Here is a 25,715-nt window from a genome sequence, read left to right as displayed (position 1 = left end):
ATTTAGAGAATGTGATTAATGATTAAGCTTAGTTATTATCATTTTAAAAGGAAAAATTAGTTTTGAAATTGACTTTTTAAATGGTTTGTAATGAAACATGATAATCTTGAGGTAGTCAGTAGTGGTAGTGGCACCACCATTTTAAAATTAGGTCATAATAATTCGACTGACGAGCACGAACAAATGAGTAGGATAGGGGAACAGATTGCAAAAAATTAACTCCAGGGGTTGGTGAAATATCTGGTGACTGTCTGTTATTACTTGAAAAGGGCATGGACAACTCATCCAGGAGGTCACAAAAGAACGCCTCAGTTAAGGTCAGTATTATTCATTCAATAATTAGAAAAAGACAAACATTGTATCCATGGAAGTGTTCCAAAGCGAAATGAGGTACGGACAGTCAGAATTTTCAATCAAATATTGGTAAATATGTGTAAATGCACGTATTATGTAAACACAGCATGTCCCATTTTGAAAAAAAATATTGGTGCAAAAAAATAGTGATTTCTGTGCATGGGCAACACTATGCCCCGATTGTTACACTAAAGCCCTAATTTGTGAGGTCCCTTCTTTTCTTGGTTCTTTCTGTTCCCGTTTTGTGTTCTTGTTTTTGCATCTAGCCATGTGCTCTTTAAGCACATGGCCCTGTTTTGTTATTGTCTTGTCTCCACCCTAGCCCTGCCCTGTCATTAGTGTTCCCACCTGTCCAACAAATAAAGATAACTTGGAGCACTGGTGAACCTTCCCAAGAGTGACTGGCCTAATAAAAGTACTTGAAAAGGACATGGACAACTCATCCAGGAGGTTACAAAAGAACGCCTCAGTTAAGGTCAGTTTTATTGATTCAATAATTAGAAAAAGACAAACATTGTATCCATGGAAGTGTTCCAAAGCAAAATGAGGTACGGACAGTCAGAATTTCCAATCAAATATTGCTAAATATGTGTAAATGCATGTATTATGTAAATACTGCATGTCCTATATTGAAAAAAATAATGGTGCAAAAAATAGTGATTTCTGTGCATGGGCAACACTATGCCCCTATTATTACATTACATTACATTACATTACATTTGGCAGATGCTTTTGTCCAAAGCGGCTTACAATAATGAAGTACAAAAGTAATAGGAATTAAGATAAACCATTTTAGATAGGGCTCAAAGGAGGTCGAAGGGAAATAATGGGATAGAGAAGTGAAGGAGGGGAAGAAGGAAATGTGGTTAGAAGTAGTTAATGTGTTAGAGGTGTTAGGAGAGTAAGTGCTCTTTGAAGAGCTCTGTCTTCAGGAGTCTCTTAAAGATAGCGAGAGATTCTCCTGATCTCCTTATTACACTAAAGCCCTAATTTGTGGGGTCCCTTCTTTTCTTGGTCCCCATTGTGTGTTGTTGTTTGTGCATCTAGATATGTGCTCTTTCATTTGTAAGCCAGCCTCCACGTTACTTCCCCAGGTGTTTCTTGTCTGTGTATACAGTATATACACCCCATGTTTTCCCCTTTGTTCTTTTGTTTGATCGCTGTCGTTATCTATAATTTGTTAATTTGACTTCTTGTTTATTAGGACTTGTTAGTCCTTTGTTTTATATTAATTGTTTTTTAGTATTTGTGTTTGTTTCATTGTCTTCGTTTTTATTCTTTGTTTGTTTTTGTAAAAACTGCTCATCATTTACGCTTAAACTTAGACACTCTCAGCTCTGGCTTTTAGTCACAGAGAGATGTTTATTATTCAGCCTGGGAGACTGCATGAAAAAGTTATTCTCAATAACATTTTATTAAATTAGATCAGATTTTTTACTGTGACTTGCCAAAGTTATCCCCAGGAGAGTCTCTTCCTTTATCAACAGAGGCATACAGCTCTCTCAGAACACCAATACCTCAAACTAAATAAAATAATCCATAAAGGTGGGTTTATTGTTCTTTGTAAAGTATTCCCAAAACCAATACTCTGAATAATTAAAGGATCTAAAGCTGATCTACTGTATTGACAACTGTGCAATCGTGACTTAACTTCAAGATGGCAGTGCCCAGAAAACTACCTCAAGGTACTTGTGAGTTTATAAACAGTGTTTTTAATAAACTACCTGTGCATTTTCAAAGTTCTCAGTGACTCATTTTAAATGTCAGGACTCTCAGAATTCTGGCAATGAAGTGTGGAGCTACTTTGAGCTTGTAAATAATGTAAAAAATAGTGATTTGGACACTTCTTAACCTAATTTTAGTAGTTTCTGCAGAGCATCTTCTTAGATGTTTTCTCAGCTTAATGCATTATGCCAATGATTTGACCCTTCTCAAACAGACTTTCATCTTTTCCACGTCCAAGAGATGTGTCTTCCCATATGCTTTTTTTTTTTTTTTTTTTTTTCAGAAATGCAACTTTAAGCACTTTAAGCAACTCATTGCACTAACCACTTGGGGTTAAATAACTTGTTGCCAACTGAAACATAATCACCCATGCTGTAATTATCCAATTAGGGCTGTAACGATTAGTCGATGTAATCAATTCAGACATTGATTATTTAGGTGGTAACTTGATTATTTAGGTGGTAACTTTTTTTTTGTATGTACTAAATTTGACTAGCTCCATAGCCTTTTTGTTGTACTTTTGCACTCAAACATTTTACACTGACTAATAGAAATAGACAGTGCTCTTACACCAGGGCTGGAAATTGCTGTAGAACTAGAGAAAGTGAGGAAAACAAATCCTACCCAGAGGTTAGTGTGGAATAATTACAGTGATTTTACAGATGGAATAATATCTAGTAGTCACTTCAACAACTGCAAGTATATTACGCCTTCAGGCTGCACTAAATGACAGTTAATTGTGAGGTCTCTTGGCTAAAAGCAAGCGCGCTCTCACGCTAAGCGTACCAGACGAGACAAAGTAGGTCAGAAATGTCCTGCATGGTCCAGCTGGAGCTCACTTTTCCACGACCCGAGGGCAGCCTGTTGCACGCGGCTTAAATCGCACGGTGTTGAAGGACATTAGCATTCTGTGGAGCTAGCTTACCTGTGACCTGGAGGGGCACTGTGTCTTGTTCATCGTTAATGCCCACCACCACCTCGCAGCGGTACATCCCCGAGTCGCTGGACCTCAGGCCTGTCAGCGCCAGGCTGGCGTTGTAGCGGTTGTCGGGGTACCCGGGCAGGGTCACGCGGCCCTGGAAGGCTTTTTTCACCTTCACCACGTTGTCTTTAGCCACCAGTATGGACTGCTCCCTCTGCAGGCCGTCCAGCCCACGGTGACCCCACACTTTGGTCCACTTGATGCGGGGCGGCTCGTGGGAGGGACTGGGGCGCAGGGTGAAGACGCACGGCAGCAGAGCCGTCCCTGACAGCGGAACCTGGACCGCCCGGTGCGTCACCTTCCGCATGTTCACTACAGTGTCGCCCCATGCCGTGCCTGAAGAGAAGAAACGAAAAAGAGAAGTTTGTGTGTGAGTTTTTCTCTGGTGGATTAACTGAAGATCAATTGACTTTCGATACTAGAAATTAGTCAGTGTAAAAGTTCTTCAACAAGCTCAAGCTGCATTAAAAAGGATTCTTGCCTATTTTTATCTTTCAAGTCCCATTCCATAGTTTTTTCATTATTGTTTAAATGTCTAGCTGTGGTCTCTAGTATAAATGAAAGGAATGTGAGCTGCTTTTTGTTAAAAAAGAAAATGCTCAGGTGATCCGGTATAACAGTGCTTTAATCAGGTGGATGAGTGGGGAGGGGGAAATGATTTAAAGGATTTCGGCTCTTGCTCATGAATATTCATACATGCAAACATATTGCCTCTGATTGGCTAACAGCAATGCGAGGCAGCGAGATGAACAACAGTTAGACACATTTTAAAATAAAGACATTTTTTACACTAATAACAGTCTGTCTATAAAACACCAAATCCACCGGAGATCCTATGTAAACCTAGTAGCCCAGGTCCAAAAGGTAAAAATCCACTGGATTTTAACTTTTAACTAGAGTAAACAGAACTGTTTAAAAAATACAACTACCTATCTCAATTGTACTTCGCTGGTAGTGTTCCATAGAAACATTTTAACCATTTGTTCCATAGCTCTGAATTACTGGGCAAAGTAATGCTGTTCCTAATGCTGTTAGCTCCTATCTGACGAGATTTGCCTGAATGTGTGGCCATGAATTTAATTCATGGGTTGACGTTAACATGGATGCCTTTCCTGATTGACTTGATTTTCTGAAAATTTTCTTTTCTTTTCTAGCTACTGCAGACAATAGAAGTTGAAGAACTGTTTCATATGCAGCATCCATATACAACTCAGAGAGACAAGATTGTCAGAGAACAAGAAAAAGTGGATTTTAGCAGAAGGACATCTCTAAAGCATCATCTTGAAAATAATGTAAATGCTCCACTGATTGCATTTGAGAGAATAGCAAATCAATCATTGCATCTTCAAACTTTAAATGCTTATAACTGCACTATGTTTCTTTGGTGAATCAGGCAGAACAATGTTCAAGTCATATACATGTAAAATTCTGCAATATTACAAAAGCAGGACTTCAGTGCTGCTTTTGTATCTCTCAGCTTGTCCAGAAATGCATGTGTAAAGCATGTCCTTTAGTGGCAAATCAAGACAAACCAAATCTCAAATAAAGTAATACTGCTTGTAAGCTTCTTTATACTGACAGCTCCTTCATAAAACAGTTTGTAATGGAACAAGGAGTGGATATTTGTGTTAGTAGTTGTTACCTGCCATAATAAAAGCATGGTGTAATTGAAATTTAATAAGAGTAGACTTAATTAATACATATTACATGTAGCACAGATTAATCAGTACATCAATCAATCTATCCATATAATTCCATATAATTCTGTAAGCCAAATTGAATATACTTTATTGCAATCTGAGTTCTAATAAAATCTGAAAAGCACAACTGGTTCCAATTGGCAGTGTGGGCAGTGCCCCAAGTGTCCTGCTGGAAAATGAAATCCGCATCTCCATGCCAGCAGAGGAAAACACTGCACTGAATTTAGACTTGATATGACACAGTGGATCAACACCAGCAGATGACATGTCTCTCCAAACCATCACTGATTGTAGAAACTTCACACTAGACCTCAAGCAGCTTGTCTGTGTGTCTCACCACACTTCCTCTAGACTCTGCTCCCTTGATTTCCAAATGAAATAAATAATTCTAAATAATTCCATATGTCTTTCTTTGCAGTTTGTGTGAAACTAACCTACAAGGCAGAACAGTTTTGAATGATGAAAAACCACTTTTCTAAAAACCACTTTTCTAGTGGTATTCCCTTTCTGCCATTTTTGACACTGCTACTCTACTATATCTAATATAAATTGCAGGTAAATGCAATGTATTGCAAAATTCACAGTGTAATTACTCAATTATCAAAATAAATGTATGAACTCTTGACTTTTAATGGTTGTTTCAGAAAGAAATGCTACACAGCTATTTCCAGTACTTTAGGCGTATGTGTTGCAACACTCATGTTGATCAAAGCATCCTCTTCTGTAAGAGGAGCGGATTTTGCCTTTTGGTCTAAAGGTGGTGTAAATGCTGAAAGGTGAAGCGCTAATGAGTTCCGACATCACAACAAGGGCAGGAGAAGTGTGGCCCTGGGTTTTATTCCCTTTTATCATCTAGAGCTTTTATCCGGTGCTTCTCCGATGCTTTGCAGGTTTTGCAAATAGAAATGTAGAAAAAGATCTGAAGAGCTTTTTTTGTAATGTGTTAAGGGACTTGGATTAATATTAGATAAAAGTTCGTAACGTATATTAGGCAGCAGGTAAACAGTCAGTTCTGGTTGATGTGTTGAAGACAAGAAGGACAAGACTGTGATGAATAGATGACTGGATCTCCTAAACACTAGACATCCTGGTGTGCATAATGGTATTATTGCTGTAAAATCCTGTCAGACTATCTCGGCTTTAATGCTTCACTTGTTATGCTGCATCTGTATCTCTTAGCTTGTCAACAAATGCACGTGTAAAGCTTGTCCTATAGAGGTTGAGAAAGAGAAAACAACACTTCTGAACTGTAGGGGGAAAAAGATTTATCTGATTAATCACAACAATATTATGTGATTAACTGTGATTCATTGGACTTGTTCTTCTTAAGATGCAAGTTTTTATTGTTGATATTTAAATGTATTTATATTAGTGGTGTTGATTAAAATACTAGGTAACACTTTACTTGGATGGTCCATTTTATGGCCTTGTTGATGCTCAACTGACATTCAACTAACACTGAATTGAATGTCTAACCTAACCCTACACCTACACTAACTTTAACCCTTAATCAACCCTAAAATCAAACCCTACACCTAACCCTAACCTTAACCTAAACTTAAAATCTAACCCTAAACCCAATCCTAAAATATTAGAGTATTAAATATTAGAGTTGAATGTAGGGTTATATTCAATAGAGAATCATTATCTTCACCTTTCAGTTCATTTGCATTTAATAGACATGTAGTTGAATGTTAGTTGAATGTCAGTTGAGCATCAAAGATGCCATCAAATGGACCATCCAATTAAAGTGTTACCAAATACTAGTATTTCCTTGGTTGTAAGGATTTCTGAATTTCAAGCAGGGCAGCAGCAAGTAGGGGTCAAACTTGGTGGCCTAATTAATTTGTATTAAAAACATATTAATGCATTGCTGATTCTAAATTAATTATGTAAAAGCGCTAAGAGCCCTAAAAAAACACTAGAAGTATTATATGTCTTCTTGTGTCGTTCCAGTTTACCTTAAATAAAAGGCAGAAGTTGCGGCATTTGAGGTGGAACTAAAACATAAAAGCTAATTTCTGCTCAACAGGCAGATAAAATATTGATTAGTTTATTTAAGTCACAGCAAACTAACAAAGACTCTATTCTAAGACAGTAGCTATCTCCAGAAGTTTGACGGTCAGTCATGAAATATGTGATCCAAGAATATGAAGGCTGGTTTATAGTCCTGGAAGAAAAACTACGATCGTTTTGAGAGCACATAAACTCAAGCGTACAGCTGTCGCACATCTGCTGCTGGCGAATGACAACAGAAAGTTCTGCTGTCATTGTGAATCTGACAAGTTGTTGGATGAAAGACAAACTGCTCTTAACTGCCTGCTGAGTTTTACATCACTAGCTGACAACAGAAGCATGACTCAGTAAAAGACAGTATTTAAAATGTGATGCTATTCTGATTCAGCACCACATTAGCCCATTATAACACTAATATTAGAATAAACACAATTTTATATCACGGTTTTCTTCTAACACATTTAAAATATTGCCACATACCACCTTATGAGAGGGTAGTATTTTTTTATATCATTTTATTTCTAATTTTTTTCCATTTTCTCCCCAATTTACACGGCAAATTACCCAACTCTCTCATTAGGACTTCCTCTATCACTAGTGATGCCCCAACACAAGGGGGTGAAGAGTAACACATGCCTCCTCCGATACACGTGAGGTCAGCCACCACCTCTTTTTCAAGCTGCTGCTGATGCAGCGTTGCCGAGTTGCATTACAGTGCGCTTGGAGAAAAGCGCAGCGACTCGGTTCCGATACACCAGCTCACAGACGCCCTGTGCTGATCAACATCACCCTTAGGAGTGATGAGGGGAAAGAGCGCCATCTACCCAAGCAGAGAGAGCAAGGCCAATTATGGCAAGCTTAGAGCACTCAGGGCCCCCCAATTTTTATAGTTACCACCATACCAAAACCTGGTTTGGTAAATCAGTGCTTAACCCTTTTAGACCCTGCGTTCATTACAACCGACCAATCACGTATTTTGTTTCTGTACTGTTGTTCATCAGAATGGATAACCATAAACCAGCCAATAAAAATGTTTACGAAAGAAATGAAACAGACAGCAGCTTGGCCCCACCCACTATACTGGAAACCAAAACAAAGCAACTCAGACTCAGATTGAGGGATTCCTCAATATTAATTCGCCAAAATTGAAAACATAATGATTGCTCACGTCGAAGTCTAAAATCTCTTTGTGGCTTAAGTCTACTTTGCAAACTCGAGTCCCCATCTCTGATAACCCATACACACTCAATTTTATGGACCTGGATATTTAATAACTCAACACAACTCGACAACTAAGAGTTAAAACCCTCAGTAAGAAACCGAGGCCACAAAGCGATGAGCAGCTCTAAAGATAGATAATAATTACTGTGTTAGATTAGTAGTCATTGATTCTGAAAGACAAGATGAACATAAACAGGCTCCTGGGTGGCTTATAAAAGGGAAATAAAAGCCAATTTCCTGAAGATCAATGAGCCTTGATGAATTATGCATTATGCATTGTGTATTATTTTCTTGCCAAATGCTGAGATCCATAGGGTGCTGGTGGATGAATTCCGTTAAGTGAGGCAAAAGTAAGCACACAACCCAGTGGAGCTGTTAGTGTGCTAATGCCTCCCCGTGGCTGTAATATGAGGATATGGAGGTAGAGGGGAAATAGAAAAAATAAAAAATAAATAAAAAAAGGTTGAGTTGAGCCATTAGCAGAATCACTGCACCTCAGGCCACCGGAGAATCAGATCTTCAGCCGGACTTACAAGCGATCCCTTTTATATACGCTTTCCATTATAGCTATCTCAGAGTACGGCTGCAGTCGCACACACATTGATTAAGGCAACCACTGCGATTCATTATATCATCTAAGTGGAGCCAAGCAGAGAAAAGAAGCTCTGAAACCACCTCTTCCCCCTCATCCCCTCCTCAGACTGGAGAGAGGAAATGTAATTTTCAGGCAGGCGGAGTGTGTGAATGATGCGCTGTATGAAAAATGGAGGGAGGCGGGGGGAGGCGGGGGGTTGACAAAATATAGAGAGGGTACAGACTATCAAAGCGAGAGCATGAAAATTCATTCATTGATTTATTTTCATTAGATATGGTTTTGTTTGGCACCTCCGCTCTCCGCCCGCCAGGCCCTTATCAGATACGATTTAATGTAAAGCAGACAGTTTCCCGGGAAATGGAAAGGGAAATGTCATTAATGGCTCTCCTCTCCACTGTAATTAACTACAGAGTCTGGCAGAACACCTCGTCTCCAAGCTCTGAGGCTTTTGTCTTTTCCTGGACGTGCTTCTAGAGCAATAACAGGTTTTCTGTGAGTCTTTTTGACTTTAGCTTGGTTTTAAGATGTTTTTTTCTGGATTTTATTTCTACACTCAAACTGTGTGCAGCCCTTCCGCCACCATGTTTAACATACTGTGTATGTTCACTCTGAAGATTAAATTAAATGATGTCTACTTAAAGATTTTAGCCTTCTAAGATGATCAAGTGGAAAGTTTGGGGAAGGTTTGAAATTTGCACAACTGAAAAAAATGTGTCAATGCAGTAAAATGAAGCTTTTTTTTGCATCAAAACAATTCAAAATCCAGGCCTGAAACAATTGTTGTGATATTTTGGTCAAATGTGCCAAAAAAAAAAAAACCCAAGAAAAACAAAAAATGGACAGAATATATTATATATATCCAAAAAAAAAAGATATATTTTATAATATATATATATATATATATATATATATATACATATATATATGTATATATATATATATATATATATATATATATGTATATATATATATATATACATATATATATATATATATATATATATATATATATATATATATATATATATTTTTTTTTTTTTTATTATTATTATTATTTTTTTTTTTGGACCTATTAATCGAATATGAACAGCCACCAAATAGACTGGTATTTCTAATCTACAGCTGTACAGACCTGAACTCGTCTGTTTGTTGTTTTTACATCCATTTTTCCGTTCATTCACTCCCAATCATTTTTAACAACACCGTCAACAGCTTTCGAAACTTTAAAAGCCCACATGGAACCACTCAGTTCATACCACGTACACCATAGCTACTATATAATAACACCCCAAATTTATTTCTTGAGGAGACTGCGGTCCTTTAACATCTGTAAGAAGCTTCTGCAGATGTTCTACCAATCAATCGTGGCCAGCATTCTCTTCTACGCTGTGGTGTGCTGGGGAGGCAACATGAAGAGGAGAGATGCATCACGGCTGGACAAGCTGGTCAGGAGGGCCGGGGCAGTGGTTGGAATGGAGCTGGACTCTCTGGTTACAATAGCTGAGAGAAGGACTTTGGATAAACTGCTTTCTATCATGAACAATGATAGTCACCCACTTCACACCACCATCATGAAGCAGAGGAGTGTGTTCAGTGGCAGACTGCTGTCACAGAGCTGCACAACAGACAGACTCAGAAAATCCTTCATTCCGAGAGTCCGAGAGACTCTTTAACTCCTCCCATCGGGGACGGGATGCTGCTACTGACTGAGTTTAACTCAGTCACACCACATGGACTTTATTACTCCACCACTTAATTATTTACATTAACACTTCCCCAACCTCACTTACGTTCAAGTACACTTTACTCATGATTGGGTATTCACATATTCACAATCTCCTTTTAGAACTATATTTGTTACAGTTGCATATTTATATTATATTTCTATGTCACATCAGCCACTTTCATAATCAATGTCATTGCACACTGCACTTTGCTCTGTTAATTATTTAATGAACATCAGCAACAACTGCACTGCTCTGTTTACAGATATGTATCTTACCTTGTATAGTACGTTTTTGTATAGCCTTATATATATATATATATATGTATATCTATCTATCTATCTATCTATCTATCTATCTATCTATCTATCTATCTATCTATCTATCTATCTATCTATCTATCTATCTATCTATCTATCTATCTATCTATCTATCTATCTATCTATCTATCTATCTATCTATCTATCTATCTAGTGACCACATAAAAAAAACCTTAGGAACCAACTGCTAAAGTACAGCTAAATCATATTACTGTATTTTTTTGGACTATAAGGTGCACCAGATTATAAGGTGCATTAAACCACATTTAGTTCCAACTCTGCAATGTGATTGGCTGAGAGGCGTTCTATAAGTGCCGTTATCAGGCGGTAATGCACTGCAACTATAGCTCTCCACGTATTACTCCACCACATACAGGTAACCTAGCAACAAATCAGTTCTTACAAACGCTTATGAGTTTTTATAAGCAAACAGATCGTATTCTTTCCTCCTCATTACTTCAAAATATTTGAATAAACAGTGATAATGGAACTGTGGTATAATCACCATAATACATCTAAGTTTGGTGCACCTGCTATAGCACTCCCTCTTGTGTATTGTTGCTTAATTATGCAAAACTAGTAAGGAACATGTGTGTTGTGTTGTCATGTTTTCCTTCTAATATAACAGGCCTGGGTGCTGGGTGGTGGTGGTGGGGGATAACTAATTTTAGTAAAGCTAAGCTAAGTAAACAAAACTGTAATACGTAAAAAAAACAAACATTTTTTTTAAGTCAAATGAGTGCTGAATGCTAATCCACACAGATTTTTCTCCAGAAAAAATGTGTACTCGGGTGACTAAAGTGCTTCTGTTTATTTTACAGTAAGCTTTACAGATTTCCCATACGGCTGGGTGCTGCAGCATTAGCATAGCTAACTGCTAGTGCTAGCTACAGTTAGTGCTAGTAAATGCCGCAGAAAGCCACTACACTGAGAAACCCTGAGTGTTCTGGTAAGCCAGGCCGAAATTAGCGAGCGGTTTGACTCACTTAGCTTGTTTTAACAGAGACTACAGTCCGATATACTTGTATCTGAATGGCGAACGAGTTAGCGCTTAGTGCTGTTAGCAGCTAATGCCAATGCTGCTCCAGGCCCGGTGCTGAACAAACTTCACTGAAACTCCTGTATAGCACTGTACTTCAGCGGAGTGGCTTTACTGCTCTTTAATACCTAACTGGCAATATTCATACATGAGGTGAACTGGATTATAAAGCCTACTGGCGGTTTTTGGGAAAATTAAAGGAATTTAAGTGTGCCTTATAGTGCAAAAAAAATTTAAATACAGTAATCAAACACTTATACCATAGCAAGAACTAGAGATCTAACCAAGTTACCAAAGCCATGTATTGGCAACCACATAGCAATACCGTTTAAGTGAGAACCACAATCATAACAGCAACCATTCTTTAAACATTCTGCATTTTCTTTAGGAAACACACTTTTATATTTCTGTTCCCAACAAACTAACTAAAGCTTGTTAATCATGTATGGGAAATTTTTTGCATGGGTAATGCTATGCCCCTATCACTAGCATTGTAAGCCTATTGGGAGCATCAGCTAAAAGTGTAAGAGTGTTGTATGCAAATAGAATAGTGGGCTATTTGACAAAAAGATTGTACTCATTATTATGTTTCTTGATTCACTACAACCCCAAGTACATTTCACCCCAGATTTCTCCTTTAAATTTGGTCTGGTCAAAGATATAACACTGATAGGAGAGTCTTTCACCTATATTTAATTTGGCTGGTGGTGGTGCAGAATTGGCAGCATCACTTTTGGCAAAACGCCGCTTATATTTGAGGGCAGCCGCTGCGCTGAGCAGTCTTCCAACCTGATAAACAAACATAAACTACATATACAGAACAGCATGAACGAAGCACAAAAGGCCCGTGCAGCCTTATGCAGCAGTTTAAAACCCTCAGTGGCTGTGGATTAAAGTGAAGAGAGATGGCTAACCATATGGACAGTGGATTTTCTATACTGTAAATCAGCACTGCACAGTGCTGAGTGTTGTTCAGTAATGGCATGCGTGATGACATTTCGTTAAAGTGTGAGGGAGGGGAATGCATTTCGGACCGCGCGGCAGCATCCGCCGCCGGGGATAATGGCAGCACTCATCACGGCGGGGCATGATGGCTGCCCACTCCTCTAAGAGCAGCTGAAGTAGAACACTCATCTCTTGTTTTTAGAGGAAGCGATGGGACGCACAGCAGGAACAAAAGCGCCGGGGCCACGGGAGCGGCATCGTCTGAAACAGCGGCGCCGCGGTGTTTTCCCGCTGTAATGTTCTCCGGCTGAGGCCAGGCTCGGACCTGCTGCCAGGATGAATTAGCTCTACCGGGTGTTGCTGAAAATCTCATTCCACCTAATGACTTCCGGTTGGGGTTCTGTAGATTTGATGCAGTTTTCAGTTACAAATACCATAATCCACAGTATAAAACTGTGCATTGTAAGATCGCTGGTAAACACAAGCCAAAATAGACTAAATAGATTCACAATATGGTCACAATATGGCAAAGGTCTGTCTGGGTGTATAATTGCATGATAACTTTGGATTGGTTGCAAGTTTTCCTCCTTGTTTAAAAAAAAGCTAAATTTTCAGACTGATAAATGAGGCTGAATGCTTTTGGCTACCTTCATGTTCAGGCTAAAGTGACTCAAATCTGATTTTTTGCTTAATGTGGCTCAGATCTGATCTTTTTTTCATGGCTGTGTGAACATGCCAAAATCCTTTTTTTTTTCATTCAAATTTGAGTCTCTTTGGGTCAAATCAGAAATGATGCGTCTTTTTGCTTTTACTCATGAGCTACATGCTTCTTTCTCTGCAAAAACAGCAAAAGCAAACCACCTGGCCTTTTTACACCTCCTCGACCTGAGTGTGTACTACAGACCAGCTGTTTTCTTTCCACTCCAGGAAAAGATGCATCCATTTCCCTTTATAAAGCTATGATTCGTCTCTCAAATATGACGCTTTTTTGTTGTTGGTAAAGAAGGCGACGTATTTGCACCCTACAGATTTATTTTGTTTTTGCTTTTTATCATATCTTTATCTACAATCAGACAAAGATACTTTGAATAAATCCAAAAAGCATTTTTTTAATATTTCATTTATCAAGGTAAAAAAGCTACCCAAACCAACTTTTTTTCCCTGTGTGAAAAAGTAATTGCCCTGATCTGAAGAAATTTAACAACAGATAAACAACAGAGAAAAAAAAGTCATTAATCATCTATCAATCTGGAAAAGGTCACAAAGTCATTTAAAAGGCTTTGGGACTCTAGCAAGCCACAGTGAGAGCTATTGTTCACAAATGCAGAAAACATGGAACACCTGCCTACTGAAATGACTTCAAAAGGGCATGGACAACTCATCCAGGAGCTCCCAAAAGAACCAAAAGCAATATCTTAAGAAATGCAGGCCACACTTGCCTCAGTTAAAGTCAGTGTTAATGATTCAACAATAAGAGACTATGGGAAAATGGTCTCCATGGGAGAGCTTTAAGGTGAAAAATAATGTCAACCAAAAAGATCGTAAAGGCTTGTCTCAGATTGGCCAACAAAGGTCTTGGTGATCTTCAGGACTTAGGGAAATTATTCTAATGGCCGATGAGACAAAGTAGAAAGTGGAATATTTCTCACAGTGGAAACTGACAGCTGAAATTTCTGAGATTTGAGCTTTTTGTATCCTTTCTCTAAACCATAAAGTTATGGTTATTTTCAGGTCATTTGAGGGTTGTGAGCGTTTTGAGTTGTGAGAGTTTTGAGGCTCCCATGTTGCCACTCTTTAGTGGCAACATGCAAAAAGAAGAAAAACTTGCAGTTGGTCACCTTGGATTTTGTGTATCAATAATTAGTGCTTAAGGTATTCAAATCAATAAAACAACAAGAGTGCCCAAATGTATGCACCTGCCATATTTTGTTTAAACAATTATTGCACACTTCCTGTAATCTGTATCTGAAATTGCTGATCCAAATAACCAATGATTTATAAAGGAAAATCGTTTTTCATATCAATTTTTTGTACCACTGAACTTAGTAACAGAAATGTTCAAATTCAGCTTAGAACAAACCTACTGTTTTTTTTTTTCTTTCTATTTCTGGGACAAAAACATCTGCCCATAAAATCTGGCAGTACGACCATCATCAGATCTGGGATGAGTGCAATGCGTACTGAGATCAATATGTAATTATGCTGAAGCAATTAGCTGTTAGCTGTCAGGGTAATTACTGGAGAATCCTCTGGAACACACTATGTCCAAAAACTATAAAGCAGAGGAACATCAATACATGCTTTTATGGAGCCTCTGGAAATTGGTATGACTGTCCTGGTGGAAAAGTAAGGTCTTGCTTTACAGGTGTGTGTGTGTGTGTGTGTGTGTAGTGTGACAGAAACTACACCTGTGACATACACTCTTACACACACACACACACACACACACACACACACACACCGTTCTCCCTCCCACAGGGCAGCATCAATCATAATCATTTGTGTTTGCCACTCTGAGCAATAACACTCCTGTATTCCAGACCAGGTACTGAGCAGAAAACAGCTGTATAGACTTTTAATCTAGCAAAATTTACACTGAATCAAAAGAAAGTAATAAACTGATAAGCAGTTTGATGTCCAACTGTAGGCTTTTGACATTTAAAAAAAAAATATATATATATATATATATATATATATATATATATATATTTGTGTATTTGTGTTTGGTAGCTGTTCATTGATCCTATTATATCTATTACGATACTAGGCTGTTACTAGAAGATGTGTAGAAATAGTAATATAAGTAAACACAATAATCTATTAGCTTTTAGCTAATATCATATGATCCTTCATGGTCAGTGTCCTTATTTTATTCCAATTCTGAAGACAGGGTGAGATGTATCCCATGATGCCTTTCACCAGTTCAAAGTTCCAGCGTTCAGAATTAAAAACATGGTGGAAGGAGTCGGCACTGCAGGGAGTTTCTGTATGTCTGGAAGTAGTTTTCTCCTGTATTTCCACTCACTGCTGCATATGTTTTCAAACTAGCGCATTTATTACTGTTTTAAGCTGTTTCACAGTGTTGTTTTTCGCCTGTACTTAATTAGCTTAGCGGCTAAATGTGTTAGCCAAATTTCTGAGTACCTATTGGGGTACTGAGGTGCTAAGCTAACCCCCATTTAGCTAACCCCGCTAACCCCGTATGCTAGCAGCATCAGGCGGCCATACAGTGTAAAAGGTTTAACTGTAAGACAGGATTACTGTAGAATACTTTGTAAGGGGGAGATAAACTCAGCTCAGACTGGCTGCTTTTTCCTTTGAATTTAATAAAGCTTTCTCTCTTTACATGATTAATTTAGCTTGTTGTCTTTTTACTGTCACGATGCGTATTGTAGTATCACGTCTGAACTAGTGGGTATGGGTAAATTTCACACTTTTATTTGCAAATAAATAAGAAATTCATGAAGCATGTTATTATTTTGTTTTATGCCACTAAAATGACAAATATATTAGCTGACAGTATAACTGTACTATTGTGTAAAAGGTTTCGTAGTTTAATGTTTAAGCTTTGATGGCTTTTTACAAACTATTTATTATATTTTTTCTACTTGGTAGAAATGCATATTACTCACACATTTCCACCAAGCACCTAATCATAAATAAATAAATAAATAAATAAAACTGACCATACTCTGAGTGTGAAGTGACTAAAAGTGTAATATTTTCTGCAGAAGTGCAAAGGAAAGAGAAACAGCTGCTGCTGCTGCTTTGAGATTTTTATCCTGAGGTAAGTGGTTGCTGACAGTAGCCAGACAGGTTCATGATTCCTGCAACCGGCAAAATAGGAACGTTTAGCGTTTTTCATGAAGCCAGAAAAGAAAAGAGAGAGGAAGAGGAAGATAAGATCAGGCAGGTCAGGTAGGCTAGCAACAAAATATAAGGCTAATGTTTATTTTAGCTAGTGAAGTTAAGCCACCTGCTTGGCAGTCAATGCTACTGTAATGAACAGTAAGAAGAGTTAGCTAGATGAGCTCTTTTCAAACAGGCTGGAAATATGGCTCCACACTGTAATATGTTGTATTAACAGGATAATGAAAACACAGATATGTTCCAGATTTACTGTTTATCGTATTTAAAGGTCTCATTCCATCATTTTTGTTCCACTTAAATGAAATGTCTAGTTGTGGCTTCTAGTATGAATTAATGCCTTGTGAGACGTTTTTTTTTTCTTTTCTTTTTGTTTCTATTTAGCCCTGCTTTAGATCACTGAATTAGATGTCTCTGAACAAGGACAGGTTTTGGGCTCTTGCTCATGAATATTGATACATGCAAACATATCGTCTCTGATTGGCTAACAGCACTGCGGCAGAGAACGTCTAACTGCCTCCACTCCCCCATGAAGTAACTGGTTGACGTCGACCTTTTACATCTCTCTGATCAACTCGTATTTCTGAGGATTCTTTTTTACTAGTTACTGCAGACAATGGATTTTTATCCATGCAGTTTTATCTGCAGCATGCATTTACAACTCAGAGAGACCTATAGTATTTCACAAAATAAAAAACAAGAAAAAGTGGATTTTAGCGGAAGGAGACCTTTAATATAATAGGCTAACGTACATACTTTCGGTTTTGATGAAGGAAGCATAGCTTCTTTGCTATGCTAGCTATTCTACTGTGATATTCTATCTACCAAATGGTGTTTATGAACAATCTACAACAAATATGTGCATTATATAACCAGATTGGAATGGGCGGCAGGGTTTGTGATGGTGGGAATCCATTTTGCTTGGGTCCCCAAAAGCTGTGAAACCAGTTTTCTCTGCATTCCTAGTCATCACACAGTTTTGATAGCAAATACTTGTGAAACCCAGCCTGCGTAGCTTGAAGCGTCCATGTTTGCATCCTTAAAAAAAAAAGCATGTTTCAGGCCTAACACATAATGACGAATGCCCAGAGTCTACCAACTCTAATCCCTAATGCGTATATTAACACTGGTTGCGCTATCTGTCTGCACCAACTGTACAAATGAATGCAGTGTGTAATAACTGGAGCTGCACCACTGAAAAAATCAGAAAACAATAACACCGTTCCCAAATCCATTTCCAACTTCAACATTCAACCTCCCCGCCCAGCCCGTTCCGGTGTTATTTGCACACACACAGATCACTTTGCAGCATTAAATGAGAAGAAATCAATTGCAGATGCCTCCTTAAAAACCTAATTATGACTTAAAGGAAGGTGGTAGAATTGTTCCTATTCCCACATGGCTCAGTAATGAATGGGAGCGGCGCGGCCATGTCACAGCAGATCCAGCGAATCTGCATTTAGATGAAAATGTTTTTACAAGCAAAACCCCCGCGAGACCCCGCCTTTGTCTGAGGATCTGCCAATGCTTTTTAATCTTTCCCTCTCCAAATGAGGTCCAATCAAAACAAACAGGCCAAGAAACATTTAGGCGCGAGAGGGGGATGAGGCGAAAGAGAGAGAGAGAGAGAGAGAGAGAGAGAAAGGAAGAGAAAGAGGATAAAAAGAAAGAACAAAAACAACAACTGACAATAGCAATCACAGGAGCGTCGTTGATGCATTGCGATTGTTGAGTTGTTTTGTCTTATTTGTCGTCTCCTCTGAACACCTGAAATGCATTAACTTCTGTCAGAAGCCTTTATCTGCCTCAGGCTGTACAGCAGGGACAGCAGACAACTGCACAGTGGCGAAAATTCTCTTATATATAGATTGGTTAAGCATTACATTATGACCACATCCTTGTTTCTTTATCCATTATTCATTTTTTTCAGATTCACTGGAGTAGTTTTTGTAGTTTTGGGCGATACAGCGGCTTTGGCGTGGTTAGAATGTTCACATTCTAGCTCTGGGGTCTTGGGTTCAAGTCCTTACATGGGGATCAGTTTAATGCTAACCATATACTAGATGACTTAAAAAAGACTCTGAAAAGATCTGAGTGGTCCATCGGACTAAGATGCTGCCACTATGATCTGGAGATCACTGGTTCGAATCCCGTTCATGTAGCTTGCCACCACTGGCCATGCTCTATCTAGGGGGGTAGATGGTCGCTCAGCACGAGGCGTCTGTAAGCCGACATATCATGACCGAGTCGCTGCGCTTTCCTCCGAGAGTTAGCTATGTGATGCTACTCGGTAAAGCAAAATCAGCAGCAGTTCTAAAAGAGGCGGTGGCTGACTCTATATGTATTGGAGGAGGCATGTGCTAGTCTTCACCCTCCTGGTGTTGGGGCATCACTAGTGATAGAGGGAGTCCCGATGAGTAGGTCAGGTAATTGGTCTTGTAAATTGGGGAGAAAATGGGATTAAAAAAAAAGACTAGGGTCACTATTTGTAAGACTGCAATTAGATTATTTCTGAGATTATTTTTAAATAATATAAATAATTGTATTTATTTCTAAAATATTATTATCTTTTCCACTCTGGAGTGGTATAAATGGAAAGACATGTCAAAGAGACTCTCCTGCTCACTCCACAGCTCCACCAGTTTCTACCTTTTTTGTACACTTCAGGAGAACCGTGGTTTCCAAGCCATCGCCATCAGAGTCTAATTCCTGTTCAGTTTCGCAAACGTTCCTGTGCTTGCCTTGTGGCTTCCCGTAGCTCTACTATTGGTTATTGATATTGTTCATGTTACTATTTGCTTGTTTGTTGCTAGTTTGCTTGTTTGGTGTAAGTTTAAAATTGAAATAAAAAGATTTATAAAAAAGGACACAATGTCCGTATGTAAAGATGTAAAATTGTGATTATTCCATTTTTAAAATCACATTAAAACTTTAATTCAAATTAATCAAATTAATTGTGAATATCAGCCAGCAATTGGTCAGTGTATACAAGCACACACACACATATAGAGTTTTGGACATGTCTCTTTTCTTTCTTCCCATCTGTTTCTCCCCCCCTCTCTATTTCTCTCCCTCTCTCTTTCTCTCTTCGCCTCCATAACAGGCTCCTCGCTGTGGCCTCATTGTCGTCACTTATCCAGCCGCTATCAAAATGATTGATCGCTCGCGGGCTGTGCCGACAATGCCCGCGCTATCAGCCGTCATTTCACTCACTGACTTAAGCTGGAGAATTTCATCCACTAATGGCCTTTTTATCGTCATTTCTCCACGCAGAACGAATAAAGAATTTTTTTAAGAAGAACTAAAGTTTAAAAAAAAATCAGGGAAGATCACGACGAGAAAACAAATCTGCGTCTCGTCACGGCGGCGCTCGGTCCGCCGGCCACGCTGTGATGTGCAAATAGACATTTGCTGCCCGCGAAGCACCTGACCTTTTGTTGGAGAAGATAAAAAAATAAATAAATAAAAGGCCTCCAACACAATAGACTTCATACACATAACCGGGGAGGAGCGTCTGCCCATGTCAGCCCCCTCCTTACACACATCCCTTAATGATTACCATGGCAACAAAAGTATATCTGGTGGCGAGGAGGAAGAGGAGAAGCAGGAGGAGGAAAAAGGGGCTGTGAGGGGCAGGGAGGGGTGGAGGTGGGGAACACAGATCAGGGTCAGATTGTGTTCACTGTTTAGTGCTCCATGTCCTACTGCTGGGTCAAGTCCCTCAGAGGACTATTAAGGCCTGTTTATTCACAAGCTCATGATTTACTTTATAATGCAGGACTTTTTTTTTAAATACACACAAAGAAAATAAATAAATTAAAGCTGATCAATAATGACTCAATAACACTGGGGTTTATTCACCAATAATAATATTCACTAATATTTTCACTGCTGGAGGTGTAATTTTAAAAGGAAATGACTGCTCTCTTTCTTTCTCCCTCTCTCTCTCTCTCTCTCTGTCTCTGTCTCTGGTTTGGCTTTGTTACTATATACTACAATACTGCTTTAATATTAATATTACCAATAGCCAATATTTCTTTCTTTCTATAAATTCTCATAATCTTAAAATGTTCTGTTATTTTTATTATTTTTGTTAGAGCACATTCTGAGTCGCTTAAATCAGAATCTTATTATATCATCTCTACCAATCAGCAAAAACATGTTAAACCAAATGGTGTCAATTAATATCAATTTGATTTGCTGTTTTATTCTGGTTTATGCAAAAACAACTGGACCTTTTTCCTAAGTTTGTCTTCCCATTGCTTCAAAATGCTACAGTAATATCAGTTTAAACGTGGATTTAATGATGTCAGTGGTGTTCATTTTAAATTTTTAGTCTACTTTTTATTTTATGTGAACACACAAACTCTTCATCACACTGCGTCAGAATTTCATGATGAATGGACCAATAGAAATTCTCAAAAATGACCTGAAACTGAACTGTTTTTACATTGACTTCCATTGAAATTGATGAAGGTTTTATCTCTCTCTTGTAAAGCTGCTGTTTTAGAGATACTGTAGACACTAATACAAATAGTTATTGTCTTGCTGTTGTATATTTATATATTAGACCTGCTTACATGATGTGTATTGAGCTGTAAAACTGGTTTCTTTTCCATTTTCAGTCTCTGCACGAGAAGCGAGCTCAGCTTCTCCTCCAGCTCTGCTGTGCTGGCGGCCCTTATGTTGATGTGTGTTCAAGGTACTGTATTTTTTTTTATCTGCTCTTATAATGATGTATCAATTGTTCTCTAAACAAACTAAACTGATTTCAAATAAGAAAACATAGGCGTCTATACATAACGTAAGGTTTAAAATATAGTGAATTGTACAGATGTATTGTGTTTTCAGGAAGAGAAATGTCTGCATTACACTGTAGTAATTGTCTTTCTGGTTTAGATTTATTGATTAGACCTGGTTACATGATGTTTATTGAGATGTTAAACTTGTTTCTTTTTCATTTTCAGTCTCTGCACGAGAAGCAAGAGCAGCTTCTCCTCCTGCTCTGCTGTGCATGCAGCCCTTATTTTGATGCTTTTTTCAGGGTACAGAATTTTTTAAACATCTGCTCTGATAACGTTGAATCATTTGTCTTCTAAACAAACTGAACAAATTGCAAATGAGAAAACAATGGAGGTTGACACAATCTTTACAAAACTGGGTTAGTAGGTTTTAAGATTTTTCTTTTCTCACAAAATTGGGGAATTAAGGCACAGTGGCTTTCATTAGGATCTCCTCCTAATGATCTAGATTTTTTATTTTTTATTTTCAAATTTTTCCCATTTTCTCCTCAATTTACACGGCCAATTCCCCATCCCACTCATTAGGACTCCCCCTATCACTAGTAATGCCCCAACACACCAGGAGGGTGAAGACTAGCACATGCTTCCTCCGATACATGTGAAGTCAGCCACCGCTTCTTTTCGAGCTGCTGCTGATGCAGCAAAGCGCAGCAACTCGGTTCCGATACATCAGCTCACAGACGCCCTGTGCTGTGGACATCACCCTAGGAGTAATGTGGGGAGAGAGCGCCATCTACCCACCCGGAGGGAGCAGGGCCAATTGTGCTCCCTCTGAGGGCCGGCAGCTTGATGGCAATACTGCATGAGCTGGGGTTCCAACCTGGACCTACATTTTTCTCATATTCTGTAGTTCATTTTTCCATGACTGTTTAAACATTCCAACATATCCCACAGTGTGTATTGTTTCAGTGCAATTTGGACATTCATGTGATTTTCTGCAACAAACATGAATAATTCATTTATCCACAACCCTTTAATCCAGTTTAATCCTTTGAATTGAAGCATTTTTATTACTGTAATTCGAAATGTATGTTCAGACTAAGAGGCTTTAATGCTATTTCAACTGTATTTCAGTACACAGCCAAACAGCATTCCTCCAGGGCCATGGTGCAACACAGGGCAATGCAACAACACTGCACATCACTAAATACAGAGCACATGTGCAAACACTTGTACAAAAAATGAAGCTTTGAGACCTTAGTTCCGACTGGCAGCCCTGCCGTGTTCAATAAATAGCCATATTATATTTACTTTGCTAGTCAGTTATTCAGTTACTTATTTATTATTTATTTTACTTCATTTTCTACCCAATTTAACCCAAAGCTAAATTACTTCCCTTTGATATGAGCTCTATCACTATCACTAGCAATGCTTCCAACACTAGGAGGAAGACTATAGCACTAGAGACAGTATTAATCCGGTTTAGCACCCGAACATCCCTTTCAGACAGCTTCCTCTTGCATCCACAGTTAATCCTGTTGGATGTGGTTGGTCCTTCTTGGTGTTAATGCTGACATTACCCTGGATACCATCACTATTGTTACATCACAAAGACTTGCTGTCTTGGCAAGACGTGCACCAACAATTTGTCCTCTTTTGAACTCTGGTATGTCACCCATAATGTTGTGTGCATTGCAGTATTTTGAGCAAAACTGTGCTCTTACTCTGCTAATTGAACCGTCACACTCTGCTCTTACTGGTGCAATGTGCAAAAATGAAGATTGGCCACCAGGCTGCTCCAATTTAGCCATGGAACCTCCCACACTAAAATTACAGGTGTTTCAGTTTCATTGTCCAACCCCTGTATGTCTCAATTTACATATATTTCGTCTAGTTTTCGCCAATGGATTTTTTTTGTAGTGTATGTGTTGAAACCAATAGTGTCGACTGTCAACCGCAAAGCCACTCAATTCTGTTTGACTAAATGAAATGACTGAAAATCCACCCATTTGTTTGTATCTACTGATATGTACTGATCCAGCTGTAACACCCCCATCCTCCCTTCTTTTTCCCTCGTGGCGTATCCCCCCTCCTCCGAGCTTACAGACTCATTGTTCTCTCAGGTAGTGCCAGAGGCGAATCGCAGATTAACAGCAGATGGGGTACGGGAGCGAAGACGAGGCGGACTCACGAGGCTCAGTAATGACATTCTTGCGTCGCTGCCGCCTCTCATGAGCTTTCTTCTTCCCCTCAGAAAGCCCCGACAGTCCCCTCCCTCCCTCTCTACAGATCTCCCCACACCCGTCCCACCCCATCCGCCGACTCCATCAATATTTAGCGAGGTCTCAGCGAGCCAGCTCTCCTCACACACTCCCGAACACACTCCGAGGCTCTGAGGCTGCATCCGTGACTAATTTCCCGCCCTGTGTCGCGTAATGGCACATTTATCAGGCCTGGCACAGGGCTGCTGTCTGCTTTCCTCGCCCATCAGAATAACAGAGAACACTCCATACTCGGCCCACCACCTCCACACTGCCTCCCCTCATCAATTTCCATATTCATTTCCATAAAGTGGCTGAGAGATAGGGGGACGGCACATCTTCGCCAGTCTCTGGATGGCGCCTGGTGATGGAGAGCGCTTATTTACACTGCGGGCGTCCGGGGGCCAGAGCGAGAGCCGAGCAGAGCCGAGAAAGAGTGAGTGAGTGAGAGAGAAAGAGAGAAAGAGGTGCTGGAAGGTAGCCTAAATGTTTAACATCGATTTTTCTCAGATCTAAAGCACCTCAATGTGCTGTTGGGATTATTTAAAATACGACTTCTCTACCTCAATGTTTCAGAGTGAATAAGAGAGCTGAGGATCTTATTAAACACAACCGAGGTCCAAGACATTATACAGCAAGTTAAGCTTGTCACTAGAACACACAACATCGAATAAATCAGTAAAAAGTACCAAACTAATAGGTTACTAAACTTAAACAGGGCATATTATAACCTCTACAGAGCTGTGGATTTCTGCAGCTCCTCCAGAGTGACCATGGGCCTCTTGGCTGCTTCTCTAATCATTGCTCTCCTTGCTCAATCTGTCAGTTTGGGTGTTAGGTTTGCAGGTGTAAAATACATTTTTAATTTTTGGATGATGGATTAAACAGTGCTCTTTGGGATTCTCAAAGCTTGGGATATGTTTTTTATAACCTAACCCTGCTTTAAACTTCTCCACAACTTTATCTCTGACCAGTTTGGTGAGTTCCTTCGTCTTCACGATGCTGTTTTTTCACTGGTGTTCTCTAACAAACCACTAAGGTCGATACAGAACAGATTTTTATATTTATACTGAGACTAAATTACACACAGCTGCACTCTATTAACTTATTCAATGACTTTCTGAAGACAGTTGACTGCACTGGATTTTATTTAGGGGGTTCAGAGTAAAGGGGTTGCTGAATACTTTTGCACTTCACACTTTTTAGATTTTGTTTTTTATCATGTATCATTGTCATTTCACTCCACAATTACGCGCTACTTTGTATACTTTTTGTATAACTTAAAATACATTTAAGTTTGTGGTTGTAAAGTCACAAAATGTGAAAAAGTATTCATCAAGGGGTATGAATACTTTTGCAAGTCAGTGTAGAAGTTATATAGAATAGGTCTATGGGCTATAAAAAAACGTGTTCATGAAGTTCTTTGCGCAAAATCACTCTCACATAAAAAGAAAAAACAGATCTACAGATCTTTCTACAATATCTTATTTTTAAGGGATTATAAATATTATTTATTGATTAATATTATTTACTCTGGTACAGATGTTAAATCAAACCTGTTACTCTTTTTTTTTTCATTTTTAAAAATACAATTATTTTAGCTTTTTATGTGATATACTCTGTTTTAACAAGGTAAAGTGCATTCACTACAATAAAAACCCCTTAAAAACTGTAGAAAACCCTTTTTCTCACTACAAAAAATCTGGATCAATAAAAAACAGCACCATCCAAGCATCCAGCGATCACATTCAGCTGACTTAAGATCCTCCCCAAAAAAACCAGCTTTTGTGTGCATCATTATAACTGAGGAAATCCACACCAGCCGGATGCTGGAGTCGAAAGGAATGCAGCACTGCTGTTTTGTAATAGTGGTGCTTCGCATCACTGATACTGTGTGGCCTTGTTTTCCCTCTAATGCAGAGAAAGTTTGCTGTTGTAACAGAGCGAGCAGGCTGAGCGCCTCCAGAGCCAAGAGTGACCCATGCCTGAGAGGAGGGGGCTCCTGTTCCAGCCCAGGCCAGATTCCACTGTTTATCCCACCATACGGCCCACACAATGGCTACAGATGGCAGCAGATAGGCCAGGGAGCTGGGGACAGTCAGGGGCCCCTGCAGCCCCAACCCAGGCCTGAGCAAAGCCTGGCTCTGGAACACACTGATAAGAGCCAGGCCTGGTCCGGGATCAGTGCAGGCCGTGCTGTGAAACAAGTCAATGGACTCCCAAA

At 39.1% G+C, this 25,715-nt stretch overlaps 1 protein-coding gene across 1 annotated transcript in view; it reads right to left on the bottom strand.

Annotated features, from left to right (window-relative positions):
* The window catches only part of ncanb (neurocan b), a 260,750-nt gene that overhangs the window by 148,538 nt on the left and 86,497 nt on the right, over nt 1-25,715 (bottom strand). Inside the window, exon 3 of the mRNA XM_022669610.2 lies at nt 3,005-3,397. Coding sequence (XP_022525331.2) covers nt 3,005-3,397 — 393 coding nt within the window. The remainder of the gene's footprint in view (nt 1-3,004; nt 3,398-25,715) is intronic.

This window comes from Astyanax mexicanus, chromosome 16 (genome assembly GCF_023375975.1).
Source record: "Astyanax mexicanus isolate ESR-SI-001 chromosome 16, AstMex3_surface, whole genome shotgun sequence".
Lineage (NCBI taxonomy): Eukaryota > Metazoa > Chordata > Actinopteri > Characiformes > Acestrorhamphidae > Astyanax > Astyanax mexicanus.
This window is presented reverse-complemented; position numbering and strand designations above follow the sequence as displayed.